The sequence below is a fragment of the Poromitra crassiceps genome (assembly GCF_964638095.1).
Source record: "Poromitra crassiceps genome assembly, chromosome: 6".
In the NCBI taxonomy this organism is placed as follows: Eukaryota; Metazoa; Chordata; class Actinopteri; order Beryciformes; family Melamphaidae; genus Poromitra; species Poromitra crassiceps.
Genome location: NC_139627.1, coordinates 901,013 through 922,398, shown reverse-complemented (window position 1 = coordinate 922,398; position 21,386 = coordinate 901,013). Strand labels below are relative to the sequence as shown.

The window sequence follows — 21,386 nt, the reverse complement described above, 5'->3', positions numbered from 1 at the left end:
AATGTTCTCTTATTAGGGAAATGGTTGCGAGGCGAGAAATCAGCCAGGCAGTTGTTGAATCTGTCTTCATTTGAGATCGACGAGGCTTAGTTTAAAAGTTTGGATACGAGTTTCAGGAGGCAGCAAAGAAACACATTTGGGTTACCCCTTTTGTGACGGAAACAAAGAAATCCAATATGAAAAGCTTGGTCTTCTACCTGCTCTATTTGTAAAGCACCTTGAGATAACTTGTTATGAATTGGTGCTATATGGATATAAAATTGATTGATTGAAATCTTCATTATAAACAAATAACTGAACTGCCCTTTGTCACACTATCTTAGAATGAGCACACATTCAATCATACAAATTTAATTATTAAACAAACAACCTTTAATATAAAAAACATGTGAGTACGCTAGGCAGGCAGAAATGATGTGACCTACTGATACACTAATAGGCTAAATATCGGCCAGTGCAATAGGTCAACGCCACCTTTTTTGCCGATGACCGATTGATGGCCGATATATCAGTCCATGCTTAAAGTTTGAAATCCAAGGCTTTTGTCAGACAGAAGTTGGCGTGGTTTCACCTAAATTGGGTTGGAAAAATGATAGACCCATGTAGACTGCTGTTGTCAAACAGCAGGATTGTCCGCTCTGAGGAGCCGTAGTTTGCCTTTCAGTTTGAGCGTTTGGTCTAAAAAGCAAGATCGATGTTCACGTCAGTTCACTCTGTGTCCTGGGTCAGATTTGTCTTGGATCATATTTGTGGATATTTTTTCCCTCTCACTCTGTACTGAACGCTGCAGTAAACTGATTCTGGATCAGCGACCTGTTGGAGGCATGCAGGCTGGAAAAGTGAAAACATGTTTCTCCCAAAGGGTCAAATGAAGGTTAAAGGGACAGCTCACCCTAAAATCCAAAATACATATTTTTCCTCTCACCTGTAGTGCTATTTATCCATCTAGATCGTTTTGTGTTGTCTGGGTTTTGGATATAACGGTCTTAGAGATGTCTGCCTTCACTCGAATACAATAGAACTGGATGGCACTCGGCTTGTGGTGCGCAAAGCACACACACAAAGAATCAACAGCAATGTCGCTTTCCAGAAATCATGACCGTGTTACTCAAGATAATCCACAGGGAGAACCGTTTCATGTAGGAACTATTTTCTTTTGACTCAACTACACCCACTAGTTGCTAGGGCTATTGGAGCGAATTTCGACATTCAAATATAATTTGTTTTTAATAAATATGAATACAATTTGATTATTAATTAATTTTTTATACAGCGAATCTCGTCCGTCTCGCCTTGGCTCACCAGTGTGTGAAAACAAATCATTTTGTCACATGCGACGAACTATTAAAGTTTTCCGAGTCTGGAATCAATGATAATCTTGTGAGCACGCAGTGCATTAACGTTAATGGAGGCCTATGTCACCGCACATTTCAAAAACGGGTTTAATAAGTTTAATATAATCTTCTCATGTAATATCTCATTCAATGGTCATGTTACAACATGACATTTGAGTGGTTGGCCTGCCCTCTAGTGGACAGAATGGTATAATAACATGCTGATTATTAGGCTTTATATAAGCCTATATGTACAGAGAAATAGGCCAAATCTGAGCATTAAAAATTCATAAAACAATCGAATAAAAATGATCTAATATTAAAACAATAAATCACTTAAAATCAAATTATTATAGAGGAAGATTGACAGCCCTACTAGCTGTTAGCTAGTTCCTACAAGAGCAGCTACAGCTCAACTCAAATCAAAACAATCTAAATCAGGGATGTCAGCGATACGGCCCGCGGGCCGGATCAGGTTTCATCCGGCCCGCGAGATGTTTTGGAATATATATATATATATATATATATATATATATTTTTTTTATTATTATTATTATTAAATTCGCACCCCATTATCATGAACTACGTGTGGCTAATAAGCAAGCTAAGAGTTCATTCATAAGTTAATTAACCTGCACTACAAGGAAGTATGTCAGTAGGTCATCAGGTGTAAACAAAGCCGCCATGATGCCACGCTGGAATTGAATCGCGCGTTTGGCTACCTACCAAAAAACAAAGGAATCAACAAGATGCTGTCGAAAAAGAGAAAGGTTGACACGGAATGCAGGCAGTTTCAAGAGAAATGGAAAGAGCAGTATTTCTTTTGTGAAGTAAATGGGTAAATGAGTCGAATTGATTTTAGTAAAAAAAAAATCCGGCACCCATGAGGTCTCAGTTGAACAAATCCGGCCCTCTACCTAATATGAGTCTGACACCCCTGATCTAAATGGATAAATGGCACTACAGGTGATTTTAGGGTGAGCTGTGCCTTTAAAAGTGGTCTTTGCTTTATTATCATCTCAATCACAGCTGGTTTCTACATGATTAAATTAATCTTAATGGGAAAGGAGGAGGGTCAAAAATAACTGCTGCTTTTTTTTATTTGTATTTTTTGTATGAGTCTTCGGCAGCAGGAAGGCGTTTGTAGCTCAGAAACTATGGTGTTTTTATTTGATGAATGGACAGGTGGATGTGTGGATGTTTGTTTGGTGGTGGAGGAGAAGAAGATGAGAGGAGTCAGAGAGTCAACCCCACAGAAGACAGGCAAGATATAGAGAGCCAAAGTCATGCCCACTTCCTGTTTAGGCATATGCACCAGAGCCATTCGTCCGCCATTCTTTTTTCCTTTTTCATAAAATGCTTATAAAAAATAGTTTTAGTGGATCAAACCAAGTGATTCAGCTATATTTAGAATCAGGAGAGACCATAGAACATTTCGCTCAGACCAAAAGCTCTGGTGTGTATGCCTTAACTGGAACTTTGTCTCTCTATTCTGAGCCGGTTTGTCTGAAAAAATAATATAATAATCTTGAAATCAACAAGACTTTACACAACTTTTAGATAAATTTATTTATTTGCAGGATAAAAAAACCCTTGAGAAGCACCATCTCGTTTTCGAGGGGGTCCTGACTCCTGACAGACAATACAAAAAAATACAACACAGTATACAATGGATAACAGACATGGTTACAGACTTACAGTTATAATAAGACTAAAAAGGACAAAATAAACAGATTCACACACCATGCACACACACTTTTGTAGAATTGCATTTGAAAACTATTTCATTTCTGTATTTATTTACACATGTGCAATACATTGTCAGTTTTTAAATTGTTCAAGAAAATGTTAAGTGAATACTGACACTGAATTTCAATCAATAGAAAATCCCTTTTTAAAAATCAGGTAAAAATCATGGAATTCAGTTTACTGTATGGCTGCAACTAACGATTATTTTCATTGTCAATCTGTTGATTATTTTCTCGATTAATCCCACTAGTTGTCTGGTCTATAAAATGGTGAAAAATGTGGATCATTGTTTCCCAAAGACCAAGATGACATCCTCAAATGTCTTGTTTTGTCCACAACCCAAAGATATTCAATTTATTGTCATAGAGGAGTAACGAAACCATTAACAAACTGATATCAGATCATTTTGACTTTTTCCCCCCTTAAAGAAAAATCACTCAAATCGATTATCAAAATAGTTGGTGATTGATTTAGTAATTGACAACTAATTGATTAATCGTTGGAGTTCTATTTCTGTTTGAAGAATCACACCCGAAACACAAACTTTTCGTCACGTAACTGACTGATCTGCTCACATCAACACTAACATTTATTATCTAATAATAATATTGGGCCTACCAACATGAGGGTCGCAGGTTCGCATCCTCATGTTACCTCCGGCTCAGTCCTGCGTCCATACAGGCACGATTGGCTAATGTCTGCGGGTGGGACGCCAGATTGAGGGTATTTGTCCTGGTCGCTGCACTAGCGCCTCGATCTGGTCGGTCGGGGCACCTGTTTGGAGGGAAGGGAACTGGTGGGAATAGCGTGATTCTCCCACGTGCTACGTCCTGCCGGTGAAAAGAAGCGGCTGGCAACTGCGCATGTGTTGGAGGAAGCATGGTGCTAGTCTTCGGCTCTCCCCAGATCGGCAGAGTGTGGAGCAGCGACCGGGGCAGCAGGAGGGAAAATCGGGGAGAAATCAGAAACACACACACACACACACATATATATACATATATATATATATACACACACACACACACACACAGTATTATGTCAGAAAATCCTCTAAGGGCTAGCCTGCAGACAAATCTTTCAGTCTTTTAAGAGCCAACAGGATTGGTCCAGTCTGGTTGAACTGTACAATAGGATTGTTGTGCCTATGATCTGATATCCTATTGACTGCTTCATTCTTAGAGGATTTTTGCTGAGCTGACTCCCCCTCTTCCTCCTCTGGTTTGTAGTGATGCCTCTGACTTTGTACATACTTCCTTTAGTCAAGTTTTATATAAACAGGATTTGGTTTCAACTTCTGTGCAATGTGTCTTCATTTCAATAACTTCCTGCCTAACAACTAACTGCAGTTCAGATAACATCCTGTAGGGCTGCATGTTGAAGCTTCACATACACCTTAGTAACTCACTTGAAGAACTAAGGCTCAGTTCTTCAATTATGTCCAATTGTAAAATATAAAATACACACAAGCCAGATGCTGCATCAAATAGACCCTTTTCACAGCAGCCATATTGTCTCAAAGGCAGGGTAAGCACAGGTGTGACCAAAACTTTAACTATGGTTTCCAACTTACATTCCATTTAGGTGTGCAGTGTCGGGGCCCTCATTAATGTTTTGATTGCACCTGTGTTTACCCTGCTTTTCAGCCGCACAATGGCTGCTGTGAAAAGAGTCCATTGTCTTTTCAGAATCACAGAATATTGGTCACATGTAGAAACTTTATTACCTGCTAAATATATTTGATATAGAAAGCAGTCTCCAGAATAAAATGTCGGCATGTTATGTTTCTGTAAACCACATACGTTGAATCTCAGCATTTCTTCTTTTTTCCCAAGATTCTATTTGAAATTTTTCAGAACAGACAAAAGCAAAACAAACTCAGACACACACAAAAAACACACATACCAGCATTGCAATATGATGCTACCAGCTGCATAAGGTGCATAAGTGCATAAGTGCTGTACATAAAATCCTGTGCAAGGAGTCCATGAGAAATTAGCTGGGCGAGTTATTCGTCGTTTCTAACCTCGTCAAAGTAGGCCAGGAACGGGTCCCAAATAGTTGAGAACTTCCTAACTGAGTTGGTCCTCAGGAACCTAAGTCTCCATACGCACAAACGAAACCATATCCGCCAGCCACAGCCAGATTCAGAACAGCCGAAGATGGCAAGTTCCGCCTCCGCCTGAAGTGTTATTTTATAGGCCTTAGAGTACCAATCAAATATTTTGGCCCAAAATCCAGACAGTGAACCAAAAAGCATGATATAGTGTAGTTATTCAAACCTTAACCAAGTTGTTTTAGTTGCCTAACCTTAACCCCCCCCCCCCCCCCCCTTTTTGCACCATTTTCAAATTAACATTGGAACCTATGGTTGAAGGACTTGTTGATATGCAGGCAGTGCGGTTGCACTGGGGCTGAAGGACCCGTGGAGAGAGCAGGCTCTCCAACAGCGTACTGGGCAGAGAACGGGCCGTTGCAAATTACTCAAATTGCCACCCCATAAATACACCTGTGTTCAAATAAGAACACACATCGTGGCAAAAGCGATAATTTAGCGCTTGCGCCGGGCTTGCAGGTCCGTATTTACATAATAAACTATTTGTAATTAGACATGAACACCAATGTCATTACACAGTAATGACATTGGTGTTCATGTGTAGTTCATATGTAGTTACATGGTACCGGACCTGTAAAGTGGAGTGAGTCTATTCAACTGTAGTTCATATGTAGTTACATGGTACCGGACCTGTAAAATGGAGTGAGTCTATTCAACTGTAGTTCATATGTAGTTACATGGTACCGGACCTGTAAAGTGGAGTGAGTCTATTCAACTGTAGTTCATATGTAGTTACATGGTACCGGACCTGTAAAATGGAGTGAGTCTATTCAACTGTAGTTCATATGTAGTTACATGGTACCGGACCTGTAAAGTGGAGTGAGTCTATTCAACTGTAGTTCATATGTAGTTACATGGTACTGGACCTGTAAAATGGAGTGAGTCTATTCAACTGTAGTTCATATGTAGTTACATGGTACCGGACCTGTAAAGTGGAGTGAGTCTATTCAACTGTAGTTCATATGTAGTTACATGGTACCGGACCTGTAAAATGGAGTGAGTCTATTCAACTGTAGTTCATATGTAGTTACATGGTACCGGACCTGTAAAGTGGAGTGAGTCTATTCAACTGTAGTTCTATGTAGTTACATGGTACCGGACCTGTAAAGTGGAGTGAGTCTATTCAACTGTAGTTCATATGTAGTTACATGGTACCGGACCTGTAAAATATAGTGAGTCTATTCAACTGTAGTTCATATGTAGTTACATGGTACCGGACCTGTAAAGTGGAGTGAGTCTATTCAACTGTAGTTCATATGTAGTTACATGGTACTGGACCTGTAAAATGGAGTGAGTCTATTCAACTGTAGTTCATATGTAGTTACATGGTACCGGACCTGTAAAGTGGAGTGAGTCTATTCAACTGTAGTTCATATGTAGTTACATGGTACCGGACCTGTAAAATGGAGTGAGTCTATTCAACTGTAGTTCATATGTAGTTACATGGTACCGGACCTGTAAAGTGGAGTGAGTCTATTCAACTGTAGTTCTATGTAGTTACATGGTACCGGACCTGTAAAGTGGAGTGAGTCTATTCAACTGTAGTTCATATGTAGTTACATGGTACCGGACCTGTAAAATGGAGTGAGTCTATTCAACTGTAGTTCATATGTAGTTAAATGGTACCGGACCTGTAAATTGGAGTGAGTCTATTCAACTGTAGTTCATATGTAGTTACATGGTACCGGACCTGTAAAGTGGAGTGAGTCTTTTCAACTGTAGTTCATATGTAGTTACATGGTAGGTCTTGGAGAAAATACTGGCCTCACAACCTATGAAACACCTGCAGATTCATAGCCACCTACACCCTCTGCAGTTTGGTTTTCGCTCCAACTATTCCACTGAGAGTGCCAACTGACCTTAAAAAGGCATTTGACACGTTAATCACGACAACCTTATTTCTAAACTCTCCAAATACAACTTTTCTGATACTGTACTGTTTAAATCCTATATTAGCAATCGTGAGCAATGTGGCGTTATAAATAATAAACAATCCGGTTTACTAGGGTGCAAAACGGGAATCCCACAAGGGTCCATTCTCGGTCCAATTCTCTTCAGTCTATACATAAACCATCTACCAGAATCATGCCCAGGTCACATAATAGCCAGCTGTCCTAAACACCAGACATGCCCATGTGAAGAAGCTGGACGCTGCCCTCAACACCACCCTTCAGACTGTCTCCGGATGTCTACGAGCCACCCCAACAAACCAGCTGCCTGTCCTGGCTGGTATCGCACCAGCAGAGGTCAGACGAGAAGCAACCAGGCTGGCACAGACGAGTAAATCCCACCTCCTCCACAAGATCGCCACGGAGACACCACAGCGCATGTGCCTCAAGTCCCGGCACCCCTTTGCCACACATGCCCAAGAACTGCTCCGCATACAACACCATCTGATACCTCCAAGGCTGCCTGGCTACATCACTACATTAAAGATCCTGTGGACGTTCTCGGCCAGCACCTGCCCCGAAAGCAATGGACAATTCTCAACCGCCTGAGGACAGGCGGAGGACGTTTTGGTGCAGCAATGAAAAAATGGGGCCTTGTGGGCAGTGCCCACTGCGAGTGTGGGGTTCATTACAAACTGTGGAACACATAATAGCCAGCTGCCCTAAACAACGGCCACCGAATGGCGATCGTGGTCTGACTGACCTGGACAATGACTGGCTTGCCTCAACGGAGCTGAAGGTCTAAGAGGACTTGCGCCAAAGCAGAGCGACGGACCCTGTCTGAATGCAGCAACAAGGACGCCTAAGGACGTGCCTTGCTCACGCGATCGTTCAGGATTCAGTCCTATTTTCCAAGCGTGAAGCTGCCATGCATGAAGTGAATGGAGGTTGTGAGGGGGAGGGGCTGGTGGAGCAGCTCTGAGCCAGATGCTGAGGAAAGGAGAGTGTCTGGTGTGAGCGGTTAGAGGAAAGGAGAGTGTCTGGTGTGAGCAGTTAGGAGGAAAGGAGAGTGTCTGGTGTGAGCGGTTAGGAGGAAAGGAGAGTGTCTGGTGTGAGCGGTTAGGCTGAGGAAAGGAGAGTGTCTGGTGTGAGCGGTTAGAGGAAAGGAGAGTGTCTGATGTGAGCGGTTAGGCTGAGGAAAGGAGAGTGTCTGGTGTGAGCGGTTAGAGGAAAGAAGAGTGTCTGATGTGAGCGGTTAGGAGGAAAGGAGAGTGTCTGGTGTGAGCGGGCGGTTAGGCTGAGGAAAGGAGAGTGTTTGGTGTGAGCGGTTAGGAGGAAAGGAGAGTGTCTGATGTGAGTGGTTAGGCTGAGGAAAGGAGAGTGTCTGATGTGAGCGGTTAGAGGAAAGGAGAGTGTCTGGTGTGAGCGGTTAGGAGGAAAGGAGAGTGTCTGATGTGAGCGGTTAGAGGAAAGGAGAGTGTCTGGTGTGAGCGGTTAGAGGAAAGGAGAGTGTCTGGTGTGAGCGGTTAGGAGGAAAGGAGAGTGTCTGATGTGAGCAGTTAGAGGAAAGGAGAGTGTCTGGTGTGAGCGGTTAGAGGAAAGGAGAGTGTCTGGTGTGAGCGGTTAGGAGGAAAGGAGAGTGTCTGGTGTGAGCGGTTAGAGGAAAGGAGAGTGTCTGATGTGAGCGGTTAGGCTGAGGAAAGGAGAGTGTCTGGTGTGAGCGGTTAGAGGAAAGAAGAGTGTCTGATGTGAGCGGTTAGGAGGAAAGGAGAGTGTCTGGTGTGAGCGGGCGGTTAGGCTGAGGAAAGGAGAGTGTTTGGTGTGAGCGGTTAGGAGGAAAGGAGAGTGTCTGATGTGAGTGGTTAGGCTGAGGAAAGGAGAGTGTCTGATGTGAGCGGTTAGAGGAAAGGAGAGTGTCTGGTGTGAGCGGTTAGGAGGAAAGGAGAGTGTCTGATGTGAGCGGTTAGAGGAAAGGAGAGTGTCTGGTGTGAGCGGTTAGAGGAAAGGAGAGTGTCTGGTGTGAGCGGTTAGGAGGAAAGGAGAGTGTCTGATGTGAGCAGTTAGAGGAAAGGAGAGTGTCTGGTGTGAGCGGTTAGAGGAAAGGAGAGTGTCTGGTGTGAGCGGTTAGGAGGAAAGGAGAGTGTCTGGTGTGAGCGGTTAGGAGGAAAGGAGAGTGTCTGGTGTGAGCGGTTAGGAGGAAAGGAGAGTGTCTGGTGTGAGCGGTTAGGAGGAAAGGAGAGTGTCTGGTGTGAGCGGTGAGGCGTGAGCTCACGTTCAGCGAGTCAAGCTTCAGATCTGCTTATTTTAAGCGCCTGGTGTGAACAAAGCCTTAGTGCAGCATGCAGCGCAGCGATCACATCCACAGCAGAGGATGGAGGCGAGCAAACAGCATAAACATCTATCTATCTATCTATCTATCTATCTATCTATCTATCTATCTATCTATCTATCTATATATATATATAGCCTATACCCAAGGCTATATATAGGTGTGTGTGTGTGTGTGTGTGTGTGTGTGTGTGTGTGTGTGTGTGTGTGTGTGTGTGTGTGTGTGTGTGTCTGTGTGTGTGTGTGTGTGTGTGTGTGCATGTGTGCGCGCGCACACACACACACACACACACACGCGCGCGCGTGCATCTGTGTGTGTGTAGTGGTTTGACTGCAGTGGAAGTTAACTGATCAGGTTGTCATTGGAAATGGTTCTCAATTGACTTATCTGGAGTAACCCGCTGGCATTGTATATTTGTGTTATTCTTTGTCACTGTATTATTATTGTTGTTAATAAAAGGGGGAAAATGTACTTACCTGGTTAAATGAAGGTATAATAAAGAAAATAAAGTACTTGGTAGTGATCAACAGTGATAACAAAAATATGATTAAAAATTCAAAAACATGGAAAGAAACTAGACCAATAGTAACAAATAGAGAACTAGACAGCAAGTATAACCTCTCTCTCTCTCTCTCTCTCTCTCTCTCTCTCTCTCTCTCTCTCTCTCTCTCTCTCTCTCTCTCTCTCTCTCTCTCTCTCTCTCTCTCTCTCTCTCTCAGGAGTCCAGAGAAAGAGAAAGGATCCTGAGAGGAAGATTGGATGGCAGACAGCAGTTGCTTTTACTTTAAGGATGTACTTAAGCTACTTCAAACTTCTTCAAATGTAACTTCTTTTCGTTTGGTAGAGCTGACAACAGTCACACAGCACCAGAAGACTTGATACTGGACTTGTGTTCTGGTGACTTGGGACTTGACTATGACTTGAAAAGGTTTCTAAAGTCTCGACTTGAGATCTTGTGTTTGTGTAAATGACTTGGATTGAAAGCGATGAGATTTGTTCCAGCAGACGACTGAATTTAAATTCTGTTTTCTCATGATTGAATTGATTGAATTTGAAACAGATACCAAGTTTGTGTCCTATTACAGTCAAACCAGATAATGATTGCATTGAAAAGTCCTACATCTAGTTTTCTTTAAGATATTAAATTGATTTGTGACTTGGTCGGTCATTTGCAGTCTTGATAGATCAGTATTACAGATGTATTTGTATAATAATACTGACATGTAGCAGCTGTCCTTCACTTTCAACTCAAACTCTTTTCTTTTTGCAACTGTTTTTTCTTAAAGTCTTTGTCATTTTCACCAAAACATTGTGAGTTTGTGTCTGGATCAGGACAGACGGGATATGTCGTCACCTTTGTGCCTTAAAACTTTCAAATGTCTTACTGTAATGTTGTATGCAGCCTAATGTGTTACTGTAATGTTGCCTAACATTTCATTTTAAATGTGTTTGTAAAACAATGTGGAATCTGTTCTCACCATGATATGATATATCATATCATTATCATATCATTATCATATCAAAAATCACCCGACGTTAGTGTTCTAGGGTTAACAGCTGAAATGTAACATTTTAAAAACCAGACAGGTAAAACCTTTTGCAGCGGGATTTTGGCCGAACTCTCTTTAGTCTCGCTCTCTCTCACTGTCTCTCTATGTCTCTCGATCACATGAAAGTGAAGCTTCCTTCAGGTACAGTCCGGACGGTCAGCATGGGTGGTGGTTGCTTAAACCTGCGCTAAACCTCTGGTGTCACTCCACATTTACTCAAGGTGTCACAATAATCTACTGGAAATCCCCCCCCCCCCCCCACACACACACACACAGACCAGCTTTATGTTGATTGACAGCTGAAATGTAACATTTTTAAAACCAGACATGTCAAACCTTTTACAGCGGGATTTGGCCGAACTCTCTTAGTCTCGCTCTCTCTCACTGTCTCTCTATGTCTCTCGATCACATGAAAGTGAGCCTTCCCAGGTGAAAAAGTAGTATACTTTTGTATATTTCAAATATAATTTAAGTATACAAAAGTTATTATAATTATACTTTTACTTTTTGTGCTTAATATAAAGTATATTTAACATGTACTTTTATAAAGTGTACTTCAGAAAAGATGCCATTAAGGTCAATTTAAATGTACTAAAAATAAATATACTCATTTTTCCAATACTTAAAGTGGTATTTTAGTTTACTTTTAAAAAGCGTACTTTCTTGCAAGTGTATTATAAATTGTACCTAAGTATACTTTTAAAATAGTATACGAAATTGTAAATACTTAAAATGGTCATATAGTGTACTTATAAAAAGTATACTTATTTTTAAGTCAATTTTAATAAAGTATTAGTATACTTTATCATAGTACACTTTAATTGCTATTATTTACACGTGCATTTAAGTGTACTTTAAAAAAGTGCACTTTAATATAAGTTCATTCTAAGCTGTATTTTAGTGTACTTTTAAAAAATATACTAATTTGCAACTACATAAAGTGGTAATTTAGTATACTTATGAAAAGTACACTTATTTTCAAGTCCATTGTAATACACTATTAGTATACCTTATTCTCATACACTTTAAGTGGAATTATTTATAAGTGTATTTGCAAATAGTACACTTTAATATAAGCTCATTCTAAGCTGTATTTTAGTGTACTTTTAAAAAGTATACTAAATTGCAACTACGTAAAGTGGTCATTTAGTATACTTATGAAAAGTACACTTATTTTCAAGTCCATTGTAAGACACTATTAGTATACCTTATTCTCATACACTTTAAGTGGAATTATTTATAAGTGTATTTAAGTGTAATTGCAAATAGTACACTTTAATATAAGCTCATTCTAAGCTGTAATTTTAGTGTACTTTTTAAAAGTATACTAAATTGCAAATACGTAAAGTGGTAATTTAGTATACTTATGAAAAGTACACTTATTTTCAAGTCAATTGTAATACACTAACAGTATGCTTTATTGTAGTACACTTTAAATTGAATTATTTATAAGTGTATTTAAGTGTACTTGCAAAGAGTGAACTTTAATATAAGTTCATTTTAAGCTGTATTTCAGGGTACTTCAAAAAAGTATACTAAAGTGCAAGCACTTCTAGTGGTAACATAGTGTACTTGTGAAAAGTACACTTTTGTTAAAGTCCTTCTTAATACACAACTAGTATGATTTATTGTAGTGTACTTTAATTCCACTTCATTAGAAGTGTATTTAAGTAAACTTATAAAGAGTGCACTTAAATGTTAGTTCATTTTAGCTGTACTTTAAGTAGGATAAGTTGTAAATACTTACAGTCGTAATACAAGATGGAAGGAAACTAATTACTAGTACTCAAATGAGTGTAATTGATTAGCTTTTTGTGTACTTGTACTTTTTTGAGTATGTCTTTAATCAGTCATTTTACTTTTTATCTAGCCCTTTATGCACTAATTACTATTTTTTAAAGTGTGACCCTATAGTTTTTAGACAGTGGGGACAAAAGTTGCTCCAAAATCATTTATTTTTTTATTTCCTACATTGAAGTAAAAAGTAATTATATTACAGTTAGTAATCCAAGTAATTTCAAGTTACTGCATTACTTTCTCCAGCGCTGGCATAGTGTTGAAATGAAAAGTGGAGATAGGTCTGGCTTTGCAAGACTAGTGTTGCCAGATCATGATTTGTTTTTGTCCTATATAGGCAAATAAATAAAATGTATGACGTTTGGCTGATTGTTGACGTCTGTCTGTCTGTCTCCGTCCATCCGTCCGCCTGCCTGTCTGTCTATCCGTGTGAGAAGGTAGCAAGGTGACATTGACATTTAGGATCTTAAAATTTACTTTTTCTCTCTCTCAGCACTGATACCTATTTGTCTGAAATATTCAGCTCTTCAAATAAGATCAGTAAGATCAAAATTAGCCTGACCTGCACAAACACAATCATGTGTCTCAGACTCAGTGATCAAATTCAAGTATCAGCTCCATGTAGCCTACTGTATTCAGTTCTCAGATAAAATAGATACCACTAAGCAAATAAAACAAGGGTAAACAATAAAATAAGTAGTGAAGTTATTAATAGCCCATACAATTTTTTTTTAAGACATGAAAGCGAGGTACTCCTGGTTCTGCCTATAAACGCAAAGAAGAAGAAGAAGAAGAAGAAGAAGAAGAAGAAGAAGAAGAAGAAGAAGAAGAAGAAGAAGAAGAAGAAGAAGAAGAAATAATTATGTTTTTGAGCACTTTGGGTGGACATCGTTTTTGTTTTTCCCACACTGTGAATAATATTGTGTAACTGCTAAAATTCAGAAGGTGGCGGTATTGCACAAAATGCTGTTTGCCAACCGCCATTAAATATCAGAAGAAGAAGGTACTTCCGGAAGTGATCAGGGCCAGGCCAGCCAACATGTTTCTTTTGAAATTCGAGCGGGCGTCCTGCCGCCCGGGATACGGTAATATTGACAAAACTAGTTGCTTATCATGTATTTAAAACTGTATGTCTTGTATAAGCAGACGGTACCAAAGTATTTTGGTGTACCCCGAAACGCAACATTATGTGCGTTTTTCTATTAGCTAGCATACGTTAGCTAACGCTAAAGCAGATTAGCTTGCGTTCGCGCTTATTCTCTGTATAGACTGCTTTAACACAACGTTACCAGCGTTAGTTAACGCTAGGTTAGTCTGTGAGACTGATGTAACGTTAATGTTACGTTAACAGTTGAATCGTTTTAGACTTATTTGTGAATTACATTTACTCAAAGGGTGAACAGTATGCTACAAAACAATGCTAGCTGACGTTAGTGTGGGGACTCAGTCTGCTTAGCTAGCTAGCAGCCAGAGACAATCAAGTACTGTATAACGTTAGCTGCTAACTCGATGCTAGTTACTCTCTTCTGTTCACAATGTAGGCAGTCATGTCGGGAGGATTTTGTCTGTCTTGAAGGGGTGATCATGAAAGGCAACGACAGAAGGTAAGAGGAATAAGGTTACTGTTCTTCCTCACACACCCTAAAATAGTAAATGGTCATGTTAACCTGTCTATTTTGTCATGGTTTATCACAGAAGAGATATTATTTTCTTATATATATATTGCAGGGGATTCATCCCCCGGGGAGCAGAGTGAGAACTGCAAATTCCACACAGAAACTCCTTTTTGATGAACCCACCTGGGCAGTAGGCAGTGAGGACATGGGGACAGTTAGCCCCATAATGTGACACTGCTACTGTACTCCGATAATATTCTCGTACAGCAGTCATCGTCACACAGCGTTTGAATCCTCACTAGGTAGAAAACGGTTACACCCTGCCTTTTCGAAACCCCCCCACTCCGAAGATCGACCTCCATTCTTCGTAATGGAGGGGTTTTCCCATTTTTTTAAAGGCACCCCTATTCCGAATGGGGACATCCCCTCCATTTCGAAACCCCCCCACTCCTCACATACAGACTTTTTTTTTTTAAAGCTCTCCTACCCGTATCCGACCTCCGATTGCAGATCCGAAGATATGATAGTCCGCCTAATGAAGCCAGTAATTTAACCGGCGCTGTTAAAATGATACTGCTTGCGTGAAACACCCGTTTAGAAGCAGTCTTTGCACAGCCTGTGCCGTATTGAGGACAGGAGAAGCCGACAGGAACCTATTTCATGACATGTTTTGCTTCCCAGGTGCGCTGGATTTGCGTTGATCACTGACAGCCGCCGTCACCGTGTGACTGCATGTGTTGTTTGCTCGCCATGTGCAAGCGGTGCACCAAGATAGTGAGATCAAACACACCCTGCTGTAAATTCAGCGCAGGCTGTACAAAGACTGCTTCTAAACGGTTGTTTCACGCAAGCAGTATCATTTTAACAGCGCCGGCTAAATTACTGGCTTCACTAGGCGGACTATCATATCTTCGGATCTGCAATCGGAGGTGGGATACGGGTAGGAGAGCTTTTTTAACAGCGTTTTCCACCTATTGAGGATTCGAACGCTGTGTGACGATGACTGCTGTACGAGAATATTATCGGAGTACATTAGCAGCGTCACGTTATGGGGCTAGGGGACAGTCAGCTTCTTAGTGTAGGTAAAATTCTGACACACTGGAATAGTGAATTACAAGTGAAATAATAGACTGTAAACTCTCAATTTCATGGACCCTCTCTTAATGCAAGTGTGTGTGTGTAGAGAGAGCTATCTCACTCTCTTTCTCCCTGCAGAATCATATTAGCTTCCCCGCGGCGTGGCAGCAAATGCTTTATGGACCGGGGCCCGGTGGGTGGGAACCACTGGTGTAGAGGTAAAAGCACTTGCCTACCACCGCGGAGTCCCAGGTTCAACTCCTGCCAGAGGTACCTCTGGCTTGGTCAGACATTCCTAAAGATTGGCCGTGTCTGCGGGTGGGAAGCCGGTAGGGTATGAGTCCTGGTCGCTACACTAGCGCCTCATCTGGTTGGCCGGGCCACCTGTTTCGGGGAATGGGCACTGGGGGGAATGGCATGATCCTCCCATGCGCTACGTCCTGCTGGTGAAACCCCTCTGACCCGCGCAACGACCGTTATAATGGGGAATTGGCCAAGTACATTTGGGGAGAAAATGTGAGAAAAATCCACAAAAAGAGATTCTCCAGAAGATGCTGAAAAAAAATTACACTCATGAGTACTACAGATAGAAAATGACGTTTTCTCACTGCAATCTTATCTGACTTTGTTGTCCAGCTTAAGGCAGTGTGTCCAGAGGCTGCTCTGTGTGCGCTGCATCTTCACTACCCATCTACTCCTCGTAGAAACTCGACATCACTCCATCGACAACAGATACAGCTGCCCAGAGGTATGACAGTACAACTGTATTTTATTTAAAAAAAAAGCTGAGGGACCTGGTGCTTGCATGTGGTTGGAATACAGTATATATAATATGTTCCTGTTTGTGATTCCCAGAGCGGTCGTGTCACCTGTCAAGGGCCTGTACGAGCCACCCACCCTCTGCTGGGATACCAGCCATCCAGCCGCTGCTCAGCGCTGCCCTGTGTAGAGCATCCTGCCCACTCTCAGCAGACTTTCCCCAAGTAGGGCTGAAATAGGAAGAGACTAAGGTAGAGTCCTGCTCTGGATGTCTGTTTTTATTTGCACAGCTCCCCATGTCTTATCTTAATCATGGAATATTTCAAATGTGATACAGTTGCCATACTCTTCAGGTGCTTCTAAAAGCTGTTGGGAGTAATTGTTGGTGTGGGTGTGTGTTTCTAGATGTGCCCTCTGGTGTGTTTGCTCCAACCTCATCTTCACTGAACATCAGATCATCCTCAGTCTGACTGACCTCACTCAGCCTCAACGGAAAGCACACGCCACTAACGGACTCGTCAACATCAGTAGGTGGGTTATCCCTTTTTATATTATTATTTTTTCTCATTTCCCCCAATTGTACTTGGCCAATTTCCCTCTGCTGCCCCGCTCGCTGCTCCACCCCCTCTGTCGATCACATTTGCCAGCTGCTTTTCACCTGATAGCGGGGAGCTTCAGTGGCTGGACGTAGCATGTGGGAGGATCACGCTATTCCCACAGTCCCCTTCCGCCCCGAACAGGCGCCCTGACTGACCAGAGGAGGCGGTCGTACAGCGACCAGGACTCATGCCCTTAATCTGGCTTCCCGCCCGCAAACACAGCCAATCGTGTCTGTATAGACGCCCGACCAAGCCGGTGGTAACACGGGGGCACGGACCTGCGACCCTCATCTTGGTAGGCAGGGAATCTACCGCTACACTACCCGGACGCCCAGTAGGAGGAAATATTAAGCAGGAAGTACAGTATATGCTCATTTATTTGTCTGCTCATAGTCATCTAATTCCAGGGCTGGCCCGAATAAAAACATTTGGGCTCCGGATATTCGGTGGTAGGTCAACAGTGAATATTTGGATATTTGAGATGCAACACGCATCTTGGTCTACTTTCGGTTTCGCGTTTCTCCCCCAGACCATGCTGCCGCTGGGGAAGAAACGCGCACACACAGTGGTTATCCTATAGAAAATGACTGAAAGATTATGTAAATATATTAGGCTATACGCTGTGTTGTGTTCTGTGTGCTGTGAACATGACTCTGGAAGGAATTAACTGCAACCACACCGATCCATCAGAAAGGATAGATTTCTGTTGTTTTGGAATGTCAACGCCATTTAAAAATAAAATAGAAAATGCCTCTAATTTGCGGTGACAAATCTGTCCGTCCAGAAAGAAGATGTGGCCTGTGTGTTTCAGTAGCAAGCAGACTACTGTCTCTTCACACCCAGCACGTTCTCATTCTCATCGCATCCTAGTTTGACGTATAGTCAGGATCCCATGGCCCACTACCGATGTTAACAGTTCCATTCCTCCGCCGTTAAGAACTAAAGTAAACACGTGGGCCTCTATCTTCCGACAGGCGCTATCCCTAAATAGCGCTTTGCGCACTGTTTGCGCGTGCATTAAGGCACGGACGATAGCGTTCCGCCTTGCCTCCCCCACCGAGCAGCAAAAAAAAAACATCCCCACCTCACGGGAGCTACTGGTAATGATTTATACAGAAATTTTACTGTTTCAAAGTGATATAATTGTCTGGTAGACGTGACCTCCCTGATTTCTAAGTTAAAACAGCCCCGAAATATGTTGGGGATGCAATTCTCGGCGGGCATGCGGAAACAATTCTGCCAAAAATCATCTGCGCCCCAAAATGGTAACTGTCTGCCTTTCCGAAGCTCTGCCACTCCGAACGTTAACTTCCAGTATTCGGACTGGCGGTCGTTCACCTTAGAAGCCGCAATGCCGACCTTAGGTTTAGGCGTGGGGGTGGGAGAGGTTAGGTTTTGGGTTAGGGTCTGGGGGAGGTTAGGTTTAGGCATGGGGGGAGGTTAGGTTTGGCGTGGGGGCTGGGAGAGGTTAGTGAAAAACGGGGAATATAGAACCCTTTCTGAGTGCCGATATTTCGGAGTGGCAGAACGTCGGAGTGGCAGCATGTAACCCCCCAAAATGCCTGCGCAAACGGGATTTGGGCGGTCTTAACTACCAGAATTATTCACAGGCGTGACCGGGCAAGGCTGGCATACGTCAATCAAAACCAATCAGATTCCCGTCTCGCAATGGTTGTTTGCGTGAGGTTGCCTCACCGAGGCATGCAATATGCTGTAATTATCTCCATGCGTAATAGAGTGTACTCACTCCTGCGAGGACAGAGAGAGCTTATTGACAGATCGTCTGTGGTGCCGACCCTTCGGGTTATGAAGGTAAATAGCCTATGTCCATTGTCCCACAAGTGTTCTCAATTTATTTCCCTCTTTGCGATGTGATAAAAGTTTCTCAGTGAGTTATAGTTGATTGCCTCACTGAATTATCTGCTGCTAATACCCAAATATATATAAATATCCAAAAGTAATTCCACTTTCCACTCCGCAAATACCTCTCTGCGCTCGGAGCGCAGCCGTAATCTCTGTGCAGAGCGCCCAGCGCAGAGAGGTATTTGCGCGTAAGAGGTCCTTTTCATAGCTCTTAGCGCAAAGTAATTGCGCGCTGCTGACGATAGGATAACGCCATCTATCCCACATTTTAGCGCTGAAACGCCAGCTTTGGCTTGTGGCAGCCAATGCCCAGTACACTTATCTCACAGTCATGCGGTTGTGTCCGCCCCCAATTTGCATTGCGCATGGCGTTAAACGAGCGGAAAATTAGCGCTTTTGGGAAGATAGAGGCTAGGGCTGCACGATATGAGGAAAAGCTGCGATGTGCGATAACTGTTCAATATTGTGATGACGATATGACCTGCGATAAATAAAAAAATGCTATAAAAAATATTAATGGGTAGGGGTGCTCCGATCCGGCTAAGCCACGATCCGATCCGATTCCTATTCCTGGGGTCACGATCCGATTCCAGAATCGATTCTCGATTCCAACGATTCTCGATTCCAGAATCTAGAATCGATTCTCAATTATGTAGTTTGATATTGCAATAACACACAAAGGTAAATCTAAGACAAAAAATGACAAATGTATTAATGCTGAACTTCAAATTCAACTTCTGAAGTATTACAGTGAGGGCCTAAATTCATTTTGCAATACGAGTGTGTTAATTTAAGCATATGTATCAGTAAGTGGCACGGGATTCTCAAAGCCTGTGTTGAGGGTCATACGAACAAAAATGCACTCTTGAAGCTAAAAAAAATCCAAAACCAACAAGTTAATTATTTACATTTTTACTTCAATGTAGAACAGTCATTTCTTACACATGAGATTACCGTACTTTTAGTCATAAAGATTATTGAAAGATATTCCATATTCCAGACTGAAATGTTATAACAGAAGTGGAGTATTGGCCAGAATGACATGAACATTTGGACACTTATTCAGCCGGTATCTTGCATGTTGCGTTCATGTGCACTGTAATTTTTTTTTTTTTTTGCGATAACACGTGACTTTTGCGATGTGTTCATCGCGCATTTTCATATCGCGATGAAGATGAAAATACGATAAATCGTGCAGCCCTAATAGAGGCCGTGTAGTGCCGTTGGTTAGGTTTAGGCAACAAAGCCACATTGTTAAATTTCTACCTCTTCTCTTACAGTTCCTTGACCTCTGCGTTCACTATAAAAGCTTGTCTTGCATTAATTTGTCTTTTTCTTTTCTCATCCCCTCAGCCTTGTCGGCGGACAGGTCTTCCACTCCGGTGCAGAAGGACAGCAGCCTATGGGAGCAGATCACAGCCTGCGTTGTCAACCAGCCTGCCTTCAGGACTGTGGCTTCATGGTTTAACATTTTGGTTATTTGGCTCATCGGACTTACTTATGTCTACTACCCCTCCTGGGGTATAGGCCACCAACAAGGGCTTTCCAGCCATCGGCTCATCGGACTGATACCGATATATTCAAGATCAAACATCAGCTGATAGCCATATGATTGCTGATATATTGTGCATCGCTACTGGTAACTGTTTTAATTTCTTACATACATTTGTATTACCATAATATTTTAATGTGAATAAAATGTGTTTTTCTCATAATTGAAGTGCAATTGGTCATTGAACAAAATGGCACATTTGGAGTGTACTAAAATGGTAGCCTGGGTAAACCCATCCCCCACGTGACCTGCTCTCAGACCTGTTCTCAGTCGCTAGTGACTGGGAACTGAGAGAGCAGGTCACGTGGGGGCTGGGTTTACCTAGGCTACTAAAATGGCACCATGTGAAGTGTAATAGTGATGTATTGTGAGTATACTTCAGGAACATTTAATACAGTACTTAAAGTATAACAATGTTCTATTTAAAATACACTTTTATCCTGACTCATACGCAATGATGGAATACACTTCAGATACACACTTTTAGTCAATTATAGTACACTTTAAGTACATGTCTTTATTATGCTTAAATTGTGATAGAACTTCACAATAAATACATTTCTTATTAACAATAGCACACTTTAAATGTACTAATTAAAATCAAAAAGTGCATTTGAAGTTTATTTGAAATATTACTGAGGCATGCTAGAAGAATATTAATAGTATGATAACTGTATTTAAAGTATACTTGTAGACTACATCAATTGATCTATAATGCCTTTTTAAGTATACTTTCAACACACTGGTGATATAATACAATTGTACTGAAAGTGTGTTTTGAATGCTCACGAATCATGCTTTTCACTGGTGTACTTCAGTACACTTAAAGTTTATAAAAAGTTGTTCCAAAAAAGCATACAAATTACACTTAAAAGGTGCTCAAGGAGTCCATAAGTACTACTAAATGACTACTTAAGTACACTTAAGTATAACTTAAGGGTGCCAAATTAACATATGCTAACTGAAAGTGTACTTAGTACATACTGTGAAAAGTATAATTTAAGTATAATACTTTTTCACCTTCAGGTACAATCCGTACGGTCAGCTTGGGTGGTGGTTGCTTAAACCTGTGCTAAAACTGGTGCCACGCCACATTTACTATTTAGGCTTTAGATGGTAAATCATCTCTTAGTCCTCTGTGACAGTATTTTCCTGTGTG

At 41.6% G+C, this 21,386-nt stretch overlaps 1 protein-coding gene and 1 long non-coding RNA gene across 3 annotated transcripts in view; both read left to right on the top strand.

Annotated features, from left to right (window-relative positions):
• slc35a2 (solute carrier family 35 member 2) overlaps window positions 1-10,812 on the top strand; it is a 29,514-nt gene extending 18,702 nt beyond the window's left edge. Inside the window, exon 6 of the mRNA XM_083639167.1 lies at window positions 10,134-10,812. Coding sequence (XP_083495293.1) covers window positions 10,134-10,161 — 28 coding nt within the window. The 3' untranslated portion in view covers window positions 10,162-10,812. The remainder of the gene's footprint in view (window positions 1-10,133) is intronic.
• Window positions 10,813-13,796: 2,984 nt separating this feature from the next.
• Window positions 13,797-20,249, top strand: LOC310778686. Of its 2 annotated transcripts, none has more exons than XR_014552786.1 (6): window positions 13,797-13,846; window positions 14,303-14,365; window positions 16,091-16,202; window positions 16,310-16,464; window positions 16,619-16,740; window positions 20,029-20,249. It is a non-coding gene; the product is annotated as an uncharacterized lncRNA (long non-coding RNA). The 2 variants fall into 2 exon arrangements; XR_014552787.1 differs by having other exon boundaries at window positions 16,619-16,744.
• The last annotated feature ends 1,137 nt before the right edge of the window (window positions 20,250-21,386 follow it).